The following is a 22,497-nucleotide window of genomic DNA, read 5'->3' as shown; positions in this document are numbered from 1 at the left end:
TTGGCTACAGCAGGGAGCTGATTACACACATTCTGCCTTCCTGGGTGGCATCACAGGTCCCATTCACACCAATATACCTACCTGGTCAGAGCCTGTGTTGCCCAGTAATATTGGTCATAACATCTCCTATATCACTAGCACCTCTGTACTAGTTCCAGGAAGATCTGCAATAACAACCAACTAAAAACTAATAGACCTTAAATATTGCAATGAACAAAAAATTTTTTAATAAGAGACCACATTGTTTATCATATACTACATTCCAACTTTTAGTTTATTTACCCCCCTTATTCATTTGGTTACTCATTAAAGCTTCCAGACACTAAAAAACCTTAATGTCATCAAATTAACCCATGTGAAAAAACAATTTGGTGAAGTATACCAGCATGTCATAGTAGCATAGTTAGATTAACATATTCATTATATATACATACATATATCAGACAAGAAGGATAAAAATAGGAAATAATGGTATATATTACAAAATCAGTAAGAAACTTTGTTAAAAGACAGCTTGGTCATCTATATAACCATCACTCTGTATCAATAAAGGTATTGCAAACTGTTTGGAAATGCGACTTGCTTACTAAAATGTTAAATTGTGGTGAAGATTTGAACTGTTCTATTCTAATTTACGCAAAGCATATAACTGCTGTAATTTTCTTCCAGTGGCTGGAATGCTGCAGATATTGCCAGATGAGCTGTCTACTGCCTTAACAACAGATGTTCAATACTTTAAAGGTAAGACATAATTACTGGATATAATTCAATGTAAAAGTATTGATGCCAACTATAGAGGTGAACAACTATGGGAAACCGTTTAGAACTTAGAATAATCATTTTATGCAAGTCCTATTGATCACCTTGATAAAATATTGTTTTTCTTCACTATACAGGAGATATGATAACTCGCAGACATTCTATGGATACTGCAGAATTCTACCGTGATCTCCTTGCAAAATCACTGTATTGCCGTCTGTTTAGTTATTTAGTGAACAATGCCAATTTCTACCTCCAAAATCAAAGTGATCAAAACAGGTAAGACCCCAGTATAAAAGCAAAATGCTATATTTATCATTTCTAAAATAAAGTTCTAATTTAGGACTAATTATTAGCTATAAAACATGCCATTTCCTCTCCTCATTTGCCAGAAATTAGAATAGAGTTAAACAAGGTTAGTTGAAATGGAAAATGTATATGTAAAAGTAAAAGACTGATAGCGACCAACCACAGTTTAGTTTAAATGATATGTATACTCTTTTGCAGCTTTTTTTATTGCTTCAATGCACAAAAGAATATATCTATACCAATGTCTCCTAATGGTCACAGACTACAAGCATCCCATGTGTAGTCCAAGCCTCCAGTCGTGCCCTTTCATTTGCTGTGCTTTAAGTTTACCAAGGAAGGCGGACTAAGGTACTGGAGTGATCTATGACTGCAGGAGAACACTACACTAGAATCCTTTTTATATTCTACACAATAGGGACACAAGTCTCCATGGATATTGTAGACACAATCGTAGGACATTCTTAACTTACAATATTTGCCTTACTCACTTGCTTTAGTACTAAAAACTGTAAAGAAGTACAGATACATAGATAATGTTATGCTATAGACTGAAAATAGAAAAGTTACAGGTTCTTGAACTAACATGAAATAACCGAGCAGTGAGGAGAGAGACTCAAGAGAGGGCGACATTCGATTTAACTTTCTAAACTGCGTTAAAATCCTATCGTCATCTATGATTGTCAATGAAAAATGGTGGTATTATTTTCCAGAATCTTTTGCTGTATAAGTCTGGATACAGTACAAAGGATTTATTGGTGCAATTCTTCTTGTTTTTGTGGTCTACTGTAGTTGCATGTAAAAAATTGGTGTCTGAACAAATCTTTGCTATCTTATGATCACATACTGTCGTTTTCAGTTGTGTCTGTGAAAGAGTTACTTCTAATTTACCGTTTTCACCGCTTTAAGTAGGGCATGCTATATTTTGCAAGGGACACGTAGGGGGTAAGGCACAAGCTTTGCTGGTTTTTAGAATGTTTGTAGATCTCAGCAATAGCTCATTTTTAGCAAATTAGCCTCTCTGATTTTGTGCCAAGGACAGGGAAGCGACTAATCTATATATTTGATTATTAACTGACTGTGACTAGAAGTATTTTTCTTTCCTTGATTCTATAAGAACATTTGATGACAAAATTCTGATTTGGGTAGTGGGATTTTCATCATATAAAGCAGCTTTGATGGCTTTCTATTACACTTTCTACATCAGCGAGACAGACGTTACCTGCATAAATAGTGTGATGTCCTGACGTGAACCTTGCAGCAAGGAACATAGCCAGGAGAAATACACTCAGCTCCAGCTATACCAGTCATGAGGGAACCCTGACCAGGCTGGCAAGCTGATTCTCATCCGTTCTGTTATTACAGCAAGTCATGGGTGCTTTTCTCGTGATTTCCAAATGTGCTATGAATATACTATGCATGCTCTGAAATATATTTATAGCCATATCAAATGCTTTATAGTAAAACCTTAGGAAGATTGCATCTATATTGTAAGCCATGAAATGTAATTACTGAAGAAAACCTCTATGTATTCAAGATTGACATTGTACAATAAGATTATTAATAGGTTTATCAGAAAACTTGTTAAAAAAGCAACAACATTGTCACAACAATGCTACAAGCTGTTATCTTCTCTTTCTCTCTGTTCATAAAATGTGACCATAGCTACGTTTTCCTGCATATCCTATTACATTTTTATTTTATCCCCCAATCCCTCTAATGTTCTCAATTCAGAAGGATATAATGATTGAAATGTAAATAATGTATATTCCCATATTGCCTTTTTCTACTTTTCAAAATAATTTATTACTCCTTGATGTATTCACAAAACAAGGAAAGGATGTTGTAATAGTTTTCAAGTGTTCAATAAAAATAAAAAAAATCAAATTTAAAAGAAACACATACCTAAAATTTGTATTATCACTTATGTTAAATATTAGCCCTTAAAGGGAATCTGTCAACAAGTTTTTGCTATGTACTCTGGGGACAGCAGGATGTAGGGGATAAAACACTGAATTCAGATGTGTGTTACTGACGCCTCTTTCACACGTCCGTGAAAAACCAACGCACGTTTTTCACGGACGTGTCAGAGGTGCGTTTTGCCCTCCGTGACCCGTGTTTTTGGGCTACATGTGTTCTCCGTGTGTTATCTGTGATAACACATGGAGAACGGTAACTTTCTACTCACCTGTCCCTGGCATCACTGTCTGTGGTGCCGATCTTTGGTCTCCAGTCCTGCTGACTCCCCGCTGCTGCTGCTGCTTACGGCCGCAATGAAGTGAATATTCAATGAGCATAATGAGCGGCGGTCGGCAGCAAGTGACAGCAGCAGCAGAGACAGGAGGGCAGGAGAAGGTGAGTAAAGTTTTGTTTTTCTTTCTCATAGACACGTCTTCTCTCCGGTGCGTGTCACACGGAACACATCCGTGTGGTCTGTGTGTGTTACGTGTGACACGTTTGCGTTCCGTGTGACACCCGTGATGCCGAAGAGAAAACGGACATGTCGGCGTGAGAAACACACAGACACACGTAAGTACGGAACGGACACACGTTCCATGCGCAAATACTTACATGTGTCCAAAACCATAGGAATACCTAGGTTTAAGTGTGTACGTGTCTGCGATAAGTTAGAAAACTGCCAAACATGTACCAGAGGCACGTACGTATGAAGGGGGCCTGAGGCTGTGGACTGTTGTTTTCCCGCTTTATCACCTGGACATGATCACTGCGAGAACCAATGGACACGTGAGCCCTGGTCCAACCACACTCCCTCCTCTGATAAGCAGCTCACGGTCAATATATAATGTACACACAAAGCTGTGGTGGGGGCAAGGTTAGCTATATCCAAGAACTCTGAATGAGTCGCAAAATGTTGCACCAGTAAACTAAGTGCTACATTGCTGAAATCAGGGTCTCATTTCTTACATTATACTGCTCACACATGTGGTAACCGTAACCTGGTGACAGATTCCATTTAAAGAAAAATGTTACTGCATAAGTCAGTTCCTAAAATAGTTCTATCCTCCTGTCAGACTAGAACTAATCCCTATTGTGTATGGACAAACTTAATTGATATAATTATTATGACAAATCATTTATTATAATTACATATTTTTTTAGACAGTATTAAAAACAGTTTGGTTTTTGGTTATCTCACATTTAACAGACGATAACACCAAATTATTTTAACTCCACTTTATAAATTACAAAAAACTTACAGGAGCCTACAAACAGAATAAGACAAGTGTGAACAAGTGCATGCCATCATGACTATGCATCATAAAAACAGCTGCATTCTGAAATTCTATAATATGCAAACATTGAATATATAAATTTGGAACTGCATTACTGCTATAAAAAATGTTAAAAAATGAACTTACTTAGCCCACAAATTGGCCAATTCATGACAGCGCAACAGCCAGTACAAGATGTAACGCTTTGAATGGGACCCTAACCTATTATGCCTCTACCTGAGCTGAAAACCTACAATTTTAAGGGCAGGCAAGATCCACCGCTAATTAAAAATGCTCTAGGCTGATGGGAAGAGTGATCAGATAGAAAGGAGTGTACTAAAAATATCCCTTTGTGGCCACTTCTTTGCTTGTGTGAAAGATGTCAGCCGGGGTGCTGCTGGATGCAGTGAGTGAAACCAGCGCTGCCCCACAGCCTCTACCTTTTTCCCTCAAATGAAGCATCATCATGGGGCAGTACTGGTGTCCCTTACTGTTTCTTGCCATGCCCTCAATCAAAGCATCACTAATAGCATTGACACCAGCACCACCTCCTGATGATGCTTTGTTTGAGGGCTGTGATAAAGGATAGGGGGTGGCCCTGCTGTCACTCACTGCATCTTGCACCATCCCCAGCCAACATCTTTCACACAAGCAATGGAAGCATCAGCTGAGAGATAAGTAGTATGCTGACGCTGCAATAACCTTCCAAAAAGCATCATCACACATCCTCCAGAATCCAGGGCAACCTAAAGGTCAGCGATGCAAGAAACTAGTATGTATCTGCTGCACCACCCCCTGGTGATGTTCTGATCGAGGTGGGGTGATGGACATGGTGGGGAGTGACTACAACTCCAGTCTCCTGTGATGTCACGTTTGAGACTCCTCTCAAACAAATGTCACAGGAATTGCAGTAAAAAACACATTCAGTAATTAGCTAGATAAATAGGGGATAAGTGTAGGAAATAAAAGTTACAAAAGTGGTTAGGGGTTAAAGATAGAAAATATTTTAGGTGTTGGATCACCCCTTCAATTTTCTTGGGCATGGAGTTCACTAGAGCTTTACAGGTTGCCACGGAAATCTTTTTCCTCTCCTCCATGATAACATTACAATGCTGGTGGATGTTAGACACCTTACACTCTTCCACCTTTCATTTGAGGATGCATCACAGATGCTTTAAAGGGTTTAGGTCTAGAGACATGCTTGCCCAGTCCAGCACCTTTACCATGTTGGTATACTGCCCTGTGGCCCAGTTTTTAAAGGGCGGGGATCATGCTCTGTTTAAGTATATCATGACATATGTTGGCATCATGGTTCCCTCAATGAACTGTAGCTCTCCACAGCTGGCAGCACTCATGCAGCCCAAAACCATGACGCTCCCACTACCATGCTTGACTGTAGAAAAGAAACACTCCTCACCTGGTTGCCACCACAAATGCTTTACACAATTTAAAGCAAATTAGTTTATTTTGGTCTCATGAAACCTCGGGGCATGGTTTTAGTAATCCATGTCCTTTATCTGCTTTCCTTCAGCAAACTATTTGTGGGCTTTCTTGTGTATCATCTTTAGATGAGCCTTCCTTCTAGGATGACAGCCACACAGACCAATTTGATACAGTGTGTGGCATATGGTCTGAGCAGTGATAGGCTGACATCCCACCCCTTTAACTTCTGTAGCAATGCTGGCAGCACTCATATGCCTATTTTGAAAAAACAACCTCTGAATATGACGCATGCTCTCAACTTCTTTGTTTGACCATGACGAGGCCTGTTCTGAGTAGAACCTGTCTTGTTAAACCACTGTGTGGTCTTGGCCACCATGTTGCAGCTCAGTTTCGGGGTGTTAGCAATCTTCTTATAGCCAAGGCCATCTTTATGTAGAGTAACAATTCTTATTTCAGAAACTCAAAGAATTTTTTGCCATATGGGGCCATGTTGAACTTCCTGTGACCAATATGAGAAAGTTTGTGAGTGATAAAACCAAATTTAACACACCCGCTCTACACTCACACAAGAGACCTTGTAAATCTAACAAGTCAGATGACACCGGAGATGGAAACTGACTAATTGGGCTCAATTTGGCCATTTTCACTAAGGGGTGTACTCACGTTTGTTTCCAGTGGTTGAGTTATTTAGAGGGCACATTAAATTTACAATATTCTACAAGCTGTACACTGACTACTTTATATTGTATCAAAATGTAATATCTTCAGTGTTCTCCCATGAAAAGATATAATAAAATATTTACACAATTGTGAGGGGTGTATTCACTTTTGTGATATACTGTATTTGACTACTACGAGAGCAGACTGATAGCTATAATGGGTTCACTGCCATAGGGTAGCATACTAATCTGACAGATTGACCAGAAGGTGGCCTCAGAACTCATTGACCTTCAAATATTTCACATTCATGTGGTGCTTTCTTATTGCCTATGTGTCATTGAAGTGCAGAAAAGTTAGCTTTGTAAGGGAAAGTGAGAAGGTAGTCTTTCATGCATATTTCATAAGCTGAGTTACACCATTACCAGTACACAGAGTAGCAATGTTCTCTACCTAATGTACCAATATAAAATGACTCATGGGCAAAATATAGCACAAACTGAGACTATTAAAAAAAAAAGTTTGTTAATGGGGGCAGAATGTACTATGTCCACATTTATCCATCATATATATTCTCACATGGAATGCAATGTTTCTCTATAATCTATCTTATGAGTACATCTTGTACATTCTTACTTTTCTAATATCTTGTGAAAAAATACTGGGGACAAGAGATTGTGCTAGAATGGAAATACAAAACTGTTAGCAGATCTCTCAGGTTTCATACATAATAGAGCTGAAAGATTGGACCTAACTGCTTTTTGCAAATGTATGGTTCGTTATTTATTCTGCAAAATTCCCAAATCTTGTAATGTGAGACTGAAATAAAAATGTCCTGGTTGCAATGGTTTCTTAAGACTAGCTATTTCCTGACCTACACACATGGTAACCAGAAGCATAGCTTAGAGCAGCCATCTACATTTAGTAGCATACATATCAATGTGTGCTATGAAGAAGAAGCTAAAGACCTCTGTTATGTCTAGTTTTGTCTGAGATACCAGCTTTCAGATTGTGTGAGTAAAATATAATGTTTTTGCATACAGTGATACAATGAGTCTAGCTTACCCTTTATACTTTGTTACTGGAAATGAGCAAATAAATTCAAGTGCTATTGAATTTATTGAATTGTATTTGATGATTACAAAAATATCCAAAATCTGAAATCCTCAAAATGCTCATTTTGTTTGTAAGCCACTTCTGCCATTTTTCTGCACCATAAGAGGCCTTTAAAATGTAATATATATATATATATATATATATATATATATATATATATATATATATATATATATATATATATACTTATACACACCTAAGTGCTCACCTCTGTGGCCCTTCTGCTTTACACCGTCTTCCATCCAGCCCCCACTGGATCTTTAGATTTGCTACTGCTCACGCTGAAATCACCAGGCCTCACACTAGGCCAGGAATTCTGGTTTTGAAGAGGCCAAGGGGAGTTCTTCACAAACGCACAAAAAGTCCCATCATCAAGACATCACCGCGTCTGCTGTGACCTTGCTCATATGTGACGCCCTGGCGCCGCCAGGCGGTCACACAGAATAGGCCCCCGAATAACACCTTCCCACACAGGGTTACACTCAGCCAACAAAACCCTAGTCACCCCCACAGGGTAGGAAAGGCACACCAGTGGGCGGGACCAGGCGGGTGGAGAACACCCACCTAGGGGTCTGGAGAACCCGGGGCGGAAAAAGCAGTAGTTCCAAGTTGGAGTTCAAGTGGAAAGGAGTCAGTCTAGTGGAGTGGAGGGGTTGAGAGGAGAAAGTGAAGTGCTGAGTCAGAAAGGAAAGGCGTCGGGGTTGGAGCCCCGGCATACTGGCTAGGTAGCAGACGGTGGTCCGTGTCAATCAGGAGACGGGAAGACGGCTGCTGGAGATCCGAGGTGGACCGGGGCAGGGTTGGAGCCCGCCGGTACCGACACCGGAGAACCGACCCGGAAACCATGCACAGAGGGGGTACTTGCACCCTGAAGCCAGGACCGGAACCAACGGCCCAGCTAATTAACCAATTGAGGGCAGGATTTTAGGCCCTGTCCCAACCAAAGTCCCAAAAGCAGACAACAGCCCACCGCGGGGGATAGGGCATCCGCCAGGGCCCAGTAGATCCCAAGGGCCAGCGTCAGCGGGCACGGCTCCCAACCAAAGTATTGGGAGCGGACTCCCATATTTCACACCGGGAAGTCCACCACACCAAAAAAACAGTGCAAAGGAAAGTGACACAGACCATCAGCCCGGGTGTGGGACCAGAATACACCCGGCCGCAGCGGCTGGCCACCAGCACCTTGGTTTACCATTGCACTTGTGTGATTCATACAATCGTGAGTAAACTAACAACCCCCGGTCTGATTGGGCGCGCCGGCCCCTGCAATCACCACCCTCAGCACAGAGACACTGGGCCCCGGGGCATCCATCCCTACTCACGGAGGGGTTAACATCCAGCTGCCACCCCATCACCCCCGGGAGCCCCACAACAGCAGCGGTAGTGCCACACTTCACCACACACCGTGGGTGGCGTCACAGACTGTTTACGGCAAACCCCGTACAATTACATCCCCTTTTATTTGAAGTGTCTGCGCGACCCTGGGTCTGGTAGAATCCCTCGAGCCATACTGCGGATCCGGATCCGAGCAGCTCGGCTGCTGGCACGGGGGCGGCACACATACATGCGCATAAGTGGTGGTGATCTGAAGATTCGAGGCGTACTGGATGGGTGATGGTGAGGAGCGAAGCGACCGGAGAGGTGAGTGATAAAGGGATTAGAATGATTTTTTATTTTTACATATTACATTTAATATGCTCCGGGGTATGGGTCCCCATAAGGAACATTACATTCAGGAAGAATAAAGGCTGCTTTACACGGTACGACCGATTGTGCGATTTCACAATCGATCGTACCCGCCCCCGTCCTTTTTGCGTCACGGGCAAATCGCTGCCCGTGTCGCACAAAGTTAGTAACCCCCGTCACACATACTTACCTCTCGTGCGATCTCGCTGTGGGCGGCGAACGTCCACTTCCTGGAGTGGGAGGGACGTTCGGCGTCACAGCGACGTCACACGGCCGCCGGCCAATAGAAGCGGAGGGGCGGAGATGAGCGGAACGTAAACATCCCGCCTACCTCCTTCCTTCCACATAGAGCTGGCGGTGGCCGCGGGAGGCAGGTGAGCTGCTCATCGTTCCCGTGGTGTCACACGGAGCGGCGTGTGCTACCACGGAAATGATGGTCAACTAAATTAAACGATATTATGGAACCTAGCGAGCAGTACTCGACTCACGATTTGTGAGCGATACTGCGTCGCTAGGAGGTGTCACACAGGCCGGCATCGCCAGCGATGCCGGATGTGCGTCACAAAAACCGTGACCCCGACGATCTATCGCACGATAGATTGTCTGGTGTAAAGCAGCCTTTAGACTTTGAGAATCAAGCATCATGGGAAAAACCATAAGAGCAGGCAAATTTTAATTGAGTCTTGAGTAAGGCCATCACATCTACTTGAAATGTGACCAGGAGTATGTGAATCGTCGCAGACACCAGAGAATCTTGATACTGTTTAATGCACATGCTATGAGCATTCAGAAGTTTGCAGTCACGAAGAGTAGCGAAAGACTGGATAACCTTTTTAAGGGCAATTTAGACCCATTAAAGAACAATTATATACTAGTCAGTCATCACTCATTTACTGGCAAGTTTACAAACACCAATAAAACTGATGGGAACAGAATAACTATTAATTCAATAGTTTTGTCCTCATATAAAATAATGTTATCGGCAGCACATTCTCTGTTTACACAGGTTGATGTGCTGCAGATTATGATGATTCTTTTGCTGCATAAGTAGTTGACATGTTTACATGACAGATAATCAGGAAGGAGCATTCTTACAAATGTTCGTTCTATTATCATCTCGTGTAACTCCGCCTTACATGTAGTAACATTTCATGTCACTTTTTTGTTCTGTAAATAAATAGTATTCATATAATCTTTGTATATATTTTTAGTAAAATATGTAGCACATATGGATATTCTGGGCAGCAATTCAGCTGTGAATCCTATATAGCCGGAAGGTAATAGAAAGGGGCTATAGAAAATATATGACTTGAGTAAGACAAATTCATTCCATACAGAATACCATCTTAACCATTGTATCATTTCTTAGAAAGTGAGTCACTTGGAGGTATTAATGACTTCATCAAGGTCATATTTTCCTGCCTGGGCCTTATCTACGTAAATTCCTTATACTGATCCTATTATTTCTTGTCTCCCAGGCGTAATATATGAGCTCACAGAACGCTGTTTATTAAATCAGAGCACGGTCTTGGAAATCTATGGTATATTAAAAGAAAGACCACTACCACATATCTATAGATCTTTTATCTTCCCAGCTAATACCTAATGTATCTAGAATCAGTGTTCCTCTTGCAGTAGGAGAGGATCGAATTGTAGAGATTTATTTATGCCTGTAGTTTATTGATATAGAGTTGAATAAATGATTTTTTTGTATTTTTTATTTTTGTAGTTGTGTACTGAATAACAAATAAAATGGATCATCCTTTGGAGTAATCTGGTCCAGATAATTAATAATAAAAAAATAATAAAACCACTTATTTATAAAGTTATTTCATGTCAAAATCCAATATAATTTATTGACTCTACTGTAGCTAATCCTTTAATATTCTCTTCCTATATCTGTTTGTATAAGTTAAAGGGGTTTTCCAGTGTATAAAAATTATTGTTAAAAGGGCTCTGACAAGTCTTAAAAACATTGAGGCTTACCTTTTTTTCACTGGATTTTACTTTCTGGTCCCATCTCAACAAATCAAAAATAACTATAAAAACTGACTTAGCCAATCACCATGTAATGCTCACCATCAGGGGGTGTAGGTACACTGGAAGTGAGTAGATGTTCCTAAGGGGTAGTAAGGTGCTTGCCCGCTAGGGGCCACTAGTAGCAAGGCGGGAACGGTCTGCAGAGTAGTCGATCAAGCCAAGAGTCAGAAGCTGGGAGGTCACGTCAGTACAGAGGAGCAAGAGAAGCTGAGGTCACGTGCAAGCCGGTGGTCGGTAAGCCAGGAAGTAGCGTAGGTACAGAAGGGGAGGAGAGCCGTGCTCAGAGAATAAGCCAGGGTCATAAGTGGCGGCGTACCGGGTGAGACCACTCCAAGATAAGGCAGGGCAATCACCTGGAATGAGGCACAACCGAATAGGCCTCTCCTATTAATCCAGAACCTGGAGAAAAAAGACAACAAGAAAACACCAAGGACACAATGGCTCTGCATTAGAGCAGAGCCATAAGTAAATCACGACACACCTGTCTTAGAGCTAATAAGAGTTAATAAGTTACGATAAAAAATATTATGACCTATACTTATTTACTGATTGACTATCCATTGTTCAAAATAATTAAATGTAGGACTTGCTCTATGTATGGTATAGAAGTCCTGTTTATTCTTTTAAGGCCAATCATCAATTTTGTATACTATAGTGTGATTTTTTTTTTGTAATATATAATTTGTTAAAATGTTTTATCCATTTATTGTAGAATTAATATAGTTTTTAAAGAATTAAAAATATCTTGTTATATCTCCTAAAAACCTGTTTTTCCTTTTACTACAATCTATATTGCTGTAATCCAGATACAGCTTCAGAAATAAAACAGGAAGCCATAAGTCTACCTTGTCATTTATACATTTTTATATATACCATAAATCATCAAAATGGATCAGAAGAGGGCATTAAATTTTCACGTGTGACAGGGGCTGCAAATAAATGTCAAATGACATTTGATGGGGTCATATCAGTGTGAGACATCGTCCTGCTTATATTGTCTTTAGTATATTTAGTTGAACATAAAACTAATTTCTTTTTTTTCCTTTTACTGTAAGAGAAATATGACACAGTAATACATGATTGTTTATGAGAGGTAAAATGTTTTACTCACTTGGGAGGTAACTGAACGATGGCCCCTTGTCATTACCGTCCGTTTCTACCAGTGTAAAGGAAATCTGGAATAATGTAATACTGTCTGTTTACATCAATGAATGATAAACAGATATGGATTATAAAACACCAATAGTCATAATTTTATATTAATATTAAATGTCGATTGTATTTCTATGTATCACTCATCACAAAATACCAATATGTACACTCTTACCCTTTCCTGAGTTTATTAAAGGACGACAGTTTATCACTAAAAAACCCTTATCAGGTTGCAAATCACATCACAACTACTTGGAGAACACACCTACATATATGAATCATATACATCTCGTGACAATGTATCATAAAATCATGTTTGTTTTTTTCGAAATAAAGCTATATTGATCATCCCATGCCAAAAATCTTCAGATATGTTAAGTCAAGGGTAGAATTGAGAAAGCACATTTGTAATAGAAAATACATTTAGATGCCATGCCTAGGTAACATAGATATCTCATGGCCCTCTCAATTGGTCTTTGACGTGCTATCTACTGTTTCATCTTGTGTTACTTGTAGTGATGAGCAGACACGGACTGTAAAGCTGGGTTCACACTAATCGACAGCGACAACGACGTCGCTGTTACGTCACCATTTTTTGTGACGTAACAGCGACCTTGTAAGTCGCTGTTATGATCGCTGCTTAGCTGTCAAACACAGCAGAAGCAGCGATCATAACATCGCTGTGCTACATGTGCAGAGAGCAGGGAGCCGCGCTTAGCGCTGGCTCCTTGCTCTCCTAGGTACAGTACACATCGGGTTAATTAACCCGATGTGTACTGCAGCTACATGTCACAGTGCAGAGAGCAGGGAGCCGCGCACACTGCTTAGCGCTGGCTCCTTGCTCTCCTTGCTACAGTATACATCGGGTTAATTACCCGATGTGTACTGCAGCCACATGTGCACAGAGCAGGAGCTGGCATTGCCAGCAAGGGCGGAGGCTGGTAACGAAGGTAAATATCGGGTAACCAGGGAAAGGCCTTCCCTTGGTTACCCGATGTTTACGCTGGATACAGCTTACCGCAGCTGCCAGACGCCGGCTCCTGCTCCCTACTCGCTTCATTTCGTCGCTCTCTCGCTGTCACACACAGCGATGTGTGAGTCACAACGGGAGAGTGACGACCAAAAAATGAAGCTGGACATTCAGCAACGACCGGCGACCTCATAGCAGGGGCCAGGTCGTTGCTGGATGTCACACACAGCGACAGCGACGGGACGTCGCTGCAATGTCACAGAAAATGGTGACGTAGCAGCGACGTCGTTGTCGTTGTCGCTGTGTGTGACACCAGCTTAAAAGTTCGGATCCACGCGGTTTCAATAGTACCTGAATGCCAGACCTGGGCCTGGGATTCCGGGTATTGATCCAGATCCGGCACTTGGGAGATAAAAAAAAATAATGGAAAAATAAAAGAAAATAAGAATGAAGCAAACGCTTCATACTTCCGGAGGCTCCGGAGCGACTGAACATTGCTCCCGAGTGCTGTACATTGCTCCCGGATGCTGTACATTGCTCCCGCAGCCTCTCCTTCACTTCCTAGGCCACTCATTCTTGCTCATATGGATGACCAATAATGAGTGGACCAGAAAGTGAAGGAGAGGCAATGGGAGAAGTGTACAGCTGTCCTGGAGCCTCGATAAGTACAGTGCACTTGCTCCCATCTCCTATCCCTTCTACCACCATTTTTAATCACCGGATTCTGGTCCCCATAGACTTATATGAGGACCAGAATCTGGCCCAAAACTAGATTTTAAAAATTGGATCTCCGGGATCCACCGGTCCCGGTTATCTGTGGGTCCACTCATCACTAGTTTCTTGTGTTCTATCGCATAAAAACAGTGGCCCATCCTACATTTATATGGGAATATTCCCTTTGATCCTGGCATTAGAGCAGTTTTGAGTTATTCCTAGCTTATTTCATTATTAAAAATAGCTAAAATACATAATCAGATAAAGTGGTTGATATGCAAATTAAAAAAACAGATACCCTTTTAATTAATGTTAGTATAACAAACCATCACCTTTAGTAGAGCTAATACCCAAGTTCTCCCTCCCTCTACAATATGTTTCATACTTTTGTACATTTTTATAAAATGTACATTATTTCTTGAATATGTTTACTTTATTTTTAATTAACATTTTCCCATGAAATGATTTACATTGTTGATTCAGTAACCTGATTTCTCTATGTTTAGCTATCCTCACCTCACAATTGGAATTTTGGATATGTTTGGCTTTGAGGACTTTCAGCGGAATTCATATGAACAGGTGGGTTTGTTTTGATACTGTTATATTATTGATAAAACTATTTATTCAATAAACGATGAAACATATTTTGGGTTTATGTCACCCTTTAACACACAAATATATATAATAACATATAGGATGATTCATTTACACATAAAAAGGAGAGAATAAGAAGAATTGAAGTAAAATGTATGCAGATACAGTTAATGATTTCCATCATCTCAGATAATGGCGTTATTTTGATTATTTTTTAAAATTAGTAAGTGTTTAGTTTTCTTCAGAGTGTTCTCGACTTAGTCCCACTAAATGCATGCAAAAAATTTAGCAGAACGATTGCGAACAATTATCTGTCATCCGTGAAATCATGTCATTGTCACACTAGATGCACTAAGAAAGTCATCCATATTTAAATGGCTATTTCAGGCTTTAAAAAAGTCCAAACTGATTATGATTTATTCACCTGTCAATCAATTGGACTTGTGGTGCCCTGCTGATCTCTGTGTACAATATGGCCCCGATGACATGCCGTTGTGACACATGCAGATGATCCTGACAACACATCATTGCTATAGTTATGTAAGAAAGACCAGACAGGAACTTTGGAACTGGGAGGGGGGTTGCAGAATCTCAAAAGGTGATTTTTTTTTACATTTACCATGGAGATGTTTAAAATCTGGAATCCCCATTATCAAACAAATCTGCAACTTTTTTTTTGTTATAAAATTTCCAAGTGATAAAAGGCATGGCTTGACTTTGACTAAATTGTGTATCACCTCGGCTGTCAGCACAGAAACATTACAGCCCAGTCATTTAAGACAGTGTGGCTGCTAGGATAAATCGCCCAACTGACACGTTTTTTTATAGGGTATCCAGCTTTGTGTCTACTTCTGTGTCTTCAGCACAATGCCAACTTTTCACTCAGCTAAGCGGCAGAGAATGGACAAGTAGGTTTGGCAGTAGGCAAAACAACCACACGTCTATGTCTCTTACTGTCTTTCTAGGAACTTATCACCTTATTGGGAATATTTTTGAATATATAAAGAAAGAAAACTAGACTGTGCAAATTTTAGGGTGGGTCTAGTTGTGATTTCCTGCATCATTTTGGCTGCAAATTGAAGACCAATTAGTCGGACCCCTGCAGTATGTGTTAAATTCAGATTTTGTCTCAGATTTTGCGGAAAATGTTACTCTTTGCATTGTAAATGTTAAAATTCAATGTGAAAATCAAAACGTTGCCCAGCATTTTTTTTTGTTAAACGTAGACGTTTATAAAACCTTATCTAGACATTTCACTGTAAATGGTGGCAGATTTCCACAGCAAAATTCACTCCAAATATCACTCCAAAAATTTTCGATACATCAAGTATGACTCCTATGACGACAGTATTATCAGTAAATTATATAAAATCAATCTGTCATTTCTTATGGGGCTTCAGTAAATATTTCTATGATTTTTATACATTCTTTATATTATTTTAAACAGAATATGTTCTATCTCTTCTGTTTTGAAGTCCAGTCCTCCTCAATGATTTCATTATTTCTTGGAGAATTGACATGCTCAGCCTGAGGACTGGTGATAGCGCAAATATCCTGCAGTCCTGCATAGTCTAACAGAGAGTATGCACAGACCGCGTTTGATAAGGTTTCAATTGTATGAGCGTTCATAATAAAAGCTATAAATAAGTGCGGCCTTCTGCTAAATATTGGCCAAGACCCAACATTTTTATTGTGCGTGTAGGGAATTACTGTTCACTTCATATTTGATTCTGGTTAAATTCTATTGTATCTTTACAGTTTATATTCTCATTTCATAGCCAAGGATAATCAGAGCCAGCTGGAAATATTTAAGATAGAATAAAATAGTTTCTTTATTATATTCTGCTTGTATTCTCAATGGAAGAAAATGTATTATTGAATCATATAACAATGACGTGATTTATTGTTTCCTGTAAATATTTACTTTAAATGTTACTTGCATTTACAGCTATGCATTAATCTGACCAACGAAAAAATCCACCAGTATATCAATGAAGTGCTATTTCTACAAGAACAAACTGAATGTGAACAAGAAGGAGTTTCCATGGAAACCATGTATTGTCCTGGAAACCACACAACAGTGCTAGATTTTTTCTTCCAGGTATTCCACCGTTTTGTAAAACTCAGTTCCTAATATTAGATATATACTGTGTATATAAATCTGCAGTTCAGCCGCATGTAGAGTTTTTGTGTGCACTAAATTACTATAAAAAAGTATATTAGAAAATATCCGCAGAAATGAGAAATGATACTGTGTATACATGAACACAGTCAGCACATAAACAATCTATATGAACAGAAAATAAATAGCAGAAATAGCAGAAATTTTAGATTGTAATTACTTATCCTTTATGCTAGATATTTCCCAAATTTTACCAATTCACCATTGAAATGAAAATGAAAGATCAATCCAGAAGGATACAAAAGCAAATTTCTCTGATATCTTGCAAATTACACAATTGCTTAATTTTCATGTGTTGCATTTTTTTTTAGAAAATATAAACTATAATTATATCTACTCTTTCAGGGGCCAGACAGATACTATTTGCAACTTGTTTACCTAATAGATAGCCATACACAGGTAAACAGAGAGTAATTTAGGGGGTCGACACAATATAAATATTCATGGTATAATGTAAAATCCATGCTATATCCAATAGTCGAGGGGTTAACCAATGTGACACATCAATTGCTAGAATTAAGTGGTAGTGACAAGGAAAGTATTGCATAACTGCATCACTTGAGGTTGCATGGATGTCCATTGACTATAATGAGCTTGTAAAGCTAAGCAGAACCAAGAGTGATCACTAGATCATGCTGCTGAGACCCAACTGATCAAAAAATGAATGGTATTGTCACACATGGAGTAGAATATGTCAGTATATAATGCGCAACACGAGATCAGACCAACGGGAGTCTGACACACTACCAAAAAACACCACAAAAAAGGGGGAAACACCGGGGTCACAATACAATGGAGGGCCCTGCCACTAGGGAGGGGGGTGAGGGTGCACCTCCTCCACTCACCTCAAGCTGTCTCCTGAGCTTCCTAGCGTCCCTATACAGGTTGTTTCCACCTGTCGGTGAGCAGGATACCTGGGTCCCTAATGTGGCGCTAAACTCAGCCTGTCTAGTAAGTAGGCCGATGAGTACACTAGACTCGCCACTAAACTAATAAACATGGAGTGCAAGGAAAGACAGATGGGGGAATAAACAGAAGGCTACAAAACACCAAACTTCACCATAGAAGATGGACTCAAAAGTAGCAAGTGGATGAGCACAGGACTAAACCTCAGCAGTTCCTTCCACCAGGCTGGCCAAAGTAGAAATTATTCTAACAGCAGCAGGGTCTGTTGAGAAGGATCCAGTATTTAACATAAATGGGTGTGGGCCCAAAGCAGCACACAGCTGACCTGCTGTCATGGTTCGCCTCCCCGTCCACATGGCTAGAGGGCAGAGGCTTCTCTCGGGCCTCACTTCTGGACCCTGGATGCCTTAAAAGCTGACATTTCCAGTGAACCAGCGCTGGCTATAAGCTTAGCACTACTTTGCCTGTGATTGCTGGTCCTGTGAGTGATATCCTGATCTGTCTGTTCCTGTGCCCCCGTGCCCTTGTCTGTGTTCCGTAACCTGGTCGTCCCTCCTGTCCTCTGTCCCCTCTCCTATTTCCCCACTTGGTTGCTTCCTCCGGTACTGACCTTGGCCTGACTTTGACTTTGCTTCTGCTCGTTCCTCCGGTCCTGCTTCTGCCCATATGGTGTTAGACCCAGCCTGCCAGACTATTCCTCGCATACCCTGCAGTTTTGCTTCTCAGCTGTGCTGTGAGGCAGTGTATGAAAATGCTGTGTATTTACTTCCTGGTTCTTGTTGCTCTGTGTAGTGTCTTCTGCTGCAGAGCTCTGGCTCCCCCTGGTGGCATTTTGACACCTGCCCTGCTCAGAGCTGCTGGCAACAAAACTGAAATTAATTCATGAGACCCCAAAGGAATGGAAACCTCATTTAAATGAGGAGTCTAGGTGGAGATAAGAGGCTCCAGTCCTAAGGCTGTCATTAGTCTCAAAACAGCAGGGAGATAACCGTGACAGGTATAATCTACTGATATACAGAACCATCAAAGTTTCTGCTTACATAGGGATCAAGTGGCCATGTCTTGACTCTTTGGAGTCTGGTCATTGTGACATGAAAGCAATAATGTTTATTGAAGTTAAAGGGTTTTCCCATGAAAAAAGTTAATTTTAAAGTTGATTTAAATCAATAGATTTCGAAGTAACAATAACTTAAACAATTGGATGTGTTTAAAAAAAATGTTCCTGTGCTGAAATAATCTTATACACAGTATGTGTTCCTACTATGTACTGTGTAATGGTCGTGTCTGACCATACAGGGACGTAGTCTAATCATGCCACAGCTCCTAGGCCGGGGAGGACGCAAAACAGAGTGTACAGATAGCACAGCATGGGATCATAGCTAATTCTTTTTGTGAGGAAAAACATTTTCCTGCCTGTTTTTAAAAAGTGTTTTATCTCAAAGAAAGAATAATTTACATTTCTATGCTGTAATATCTTTATACTTTTTTACCTTCTTCCCTGCCCAGGAGCTGTGCTATGATCAGACCATGTTCCTGTACAGTCAGACACGGCCATTACACAGTACATAGCAGGGGCACATATATAAGAATATCTCAGCACAGGAACATTATTTTTAAACTCATCCAATTGTGGAAATTTTTACTATTCCAAGATCTATTGATTAAAATGAAACGTGTTTGTGGGGAAAAAACCCTTAATGATGAACTAATATTAATGAAACTAGTGAAATATAATTATGATAGAAAAAATCTAGTGAGAGGGGTTCAAATCTACAGAAGGTTTTGTGAAAATAGCAGGTAAAACCTTTAATCTCATTGTTGGCTTAATAACACTAGAAACAAGTGCATTCAATTCTGCTTTCTTTGATAGTCTCTAAATATATTCAACCAAAGATACGTACATAGCAATCTATCCTGTACAAGATTTTATTTTATAAGTTATATCTAATACTAGCTTATTTTTCTGACTCTCACTAGCAGGTAAAGCTTTAATATGTGCTGTAAAAAAGCAAAAAAATAAATAAAATAATAAAAAGTATGATCCATAACAAAACGCCATTTAGCTCCTTTTTTTCTGTTTAAATGGCTATGTTAATATCATGTTTTCTGAAATTTGAAATGTGCTAGACATAGTGTTTAATGTACTTTTGTAATAAATATTAATCATCACAAAAAAATCAGACAATTTACTCACAAATATAAATACACATAAGCATGGAAATGCATTGCAGATTGGGGAAGATTTTGAATGTCATTTTCGAAGGACAAAAAAGTGCCCCATATGTTGGTGTGCAAGGATTTGACTATAGATGGAGCATTTCTGCATCTCTTGTGGTGTGACTTTTTACAAGTCTAAACTATTAGTCAGCTGAATGCAATTCTGTATATTCATATTTTGTTGAAGTGTGGAAGAAATGATTGTTTACAGGACTGCATCGGAGAATTCAGCAGGACTGGTGTATATACCAGTCTTCATCCAAGTAAGATGTGCCAAGTTTATTAAGACGCCCTTGAAATGTACTGCAGTAATAAAGAAGAGTATAATTCTGCTATAAGTTACCCTAATGTTGTTGCATTACCTGTAGTGAATTTCTTGGGCTGCACTACTCCATGTCCGAACTTACGTTAAAGGGATTCTGAATTAATGTTTACAAGAAGTACAGGCACCCGGTGCAGCATGGTGGGGCCAAACATTTAAATTCTCCTTCGAACCTGCTTGTTCTCCTGCTATCTCCACCTCCATCCTCTTCTTTGATTGACAGTTCTGGCTTCAAATAAGAAAAAATGGAAAACAAGCATCTGGGTAGGTGTACTTAAATGTTTGGCCATGCTTTAAGGCACCAAGCACCTGTACTTGAAGAGACCTTCTGTGATGACAGACTATCATTAAGTTCTGTTCAATTTCCAAAAAGTTGGTGGCGCTGATATAAAAACACCACAATCACATACTTTTATTTGCAAAATTAAGGCCGCTTTACACACTGCGATATCGGTACTGATATCGCCAGCGTGCGTACCCGCCCCCATCGGTTGTGCAACACGGGCAAATCTCTGCCTGTGTCGCACAACATCACCTGGACCCGTCACATGGACTTACCTTCCCTGCAACGTCGCTGTGACCGCTGAACCGCCTCCTTTCTAAGGGGGCGGTTCGTTCAGCATCACAGTGACATCACAGCAGCGTCACTGAACTGCCGCCCAATAGAAGTGGAGGGGCAGAGATGAGCGGGACGAACATCCCGCCCACCTCCTTCCTTCCGCATTGTGGCTGGGACGCAGGTAAGGAGAGCTTCCTCGTTCCTGCAGTGTCACACGGAGTGATGTGTGCTGCCGCAGGAACGAGGAACAACTTCGTTACTGCTGCAGTAACGATATTTGAGAATGGATCCCCATGTCACTGATGAGCGATTTTGCACGTTTTTGCGACGATCCAAAATCGGTCATAGGTGTCACACGCAACGGCATCGCTACAGCGGCCGGATGTGCGTCACAAAATCCGTGACCCCCAATGAGATCGCTGTAGCGATCTCGTAGCGTGTAAAGCCCGCTTTAGAGTTGTTCCAATCTTAAAGATCCTATCCCAAAATGTAATAATAATAATAATAATAGCAAATGCCTCCAAGTAGAAATGTATTATAATTTTCCCAATTCACTATGTTGCTTTCCTGATATTCAGGGCATTGCAGGACTTTAATAATAATAATAATAATAGTAATAATAATAATCTTTATTTATATAGCGCCAACATATTCCGCAGTGCTTTCCAATTTAGGAGGATCATATACAAACAAGTAACAGAAAATACAATAATTAGAGTAGGAAAAACAAAAGGACAACCCTGCTCGTGAGAGCTTACAATCTACAATGAGATGGGTGGGAGGGAACAAGGTACAAGTGCTTATTTACAATGACAATCCAGCCATCTCGAGGAAATGGGGGATGGATAAAGGATGTCTTTACACGTCAGCCTGAAACTTGAGATGCATTTGGGTGCAGTGGAGTTTGACGTGGAGTTATGTTCTGAGAGGTCGTGAAGGGACTGTGTGAATTTAATTTGTCCATGGAGTGTGATAGGAAAATAGCAACAAAAAGACAAATAAATATCATCCAAAAATAAAGCATTACTTACAGCAAAGATGGGCTGCAGTTGTACATCGCCCAGGCCAAAAACTAGTACTCTAGCAGGGCTTAGCTGCATTTTGCTAGAGTACTAGTTTTTGGCCTGAGCGATGTAAAACTGCCGCCCTTCTTTGCTGTAAGTAATGTTTAATTATTGGAGGATATTTATTCCTCTTTTTGTTACTATTTTTATATTTAGTGTAGGGACCTACAAGCATGAGGTTCTTGTGATGAGGATTGTAGGCTTCCATAGTCTGGCCATAATACCAACTAAAACTTCATATTTATTTGTACAGGATGCAACCAGGCCCCTTTCTGTTAGGCCTTGCATATTAGAGTTCCTGTCCCTGTATAGTGCAAAGATGGAGTGCGGCTTGGCACCTGATCTAATCTAATCTTGGCCTGATCTAATAGTATGGGCATCACCTAATAGACAGCGGGCTTGTGACTGTGCATCTGCCTGTGTGAACAGCGCTCAATGCATGCCATCAGTGTGCAGTTTTATCATCCAGCAATCACCCCCTCCATTTTTTGGAAGTGTGTGTGTGATTTGCTCCTCCTGCACCTGTGATGCCTCTACTTAGTGGGGGCTTAGCTGCATCCTGCTAGAGTAATAGTTT

General features: G+C 40.4%; 1 protein-coding gene across 2 annotated transcripts in view; it reads left to right on the top strand.

Moving 5' to 3' along the window:
- Positions 1-22,497, top strand: part of MYO16 (myosin XVI) — a 926,147-nt gene that overhangs the window by 655,967 nt on the left and 247,683 nt on the right. For both annotated transcript variants that reach the window (XM_075336677.1, XM_075336676.1), the window contains exons 19-22: positions 670-741; positions 897-1,038; positions 14,583-14,655; positions 16,619-16,771. In XM_075336677.1, coding sequence (XP_075192792.1) covers positions 670-741; positions 897-1,038; positions 14,583-14,655; positions 16,619-16,771 — 440 coding nt within the window. The remainder of the gene's footprint in view (positions 1-669; positions 742-896; positions 1,039-14,582; positions 14,656-16,618; positions 16,772-22,497) is intronic.

The sequence above is a fragment of the Anomaloglossus baeobatrachus genome, chromosome 2, assembly GCF_048569485.1.
Source record: "Anomaloglossus baeobatrachus isolate aAnoBae1 chromosome 2, aAnoBae1.hap1, whole genome shotgun sequence".
NCBI classification, from domain to species: Eukaryota; Metazoa; Chordata; class Amphibia; order Anura; family Aromobatidae; genus Anomaloglossus; species Anomaloglossus baeobatrachus.
The sequence above is the reverse complement of the archived record's forward strand: the minus strand, read 5'-3'. Positions and strand labels throughout refer to the sequence as shown.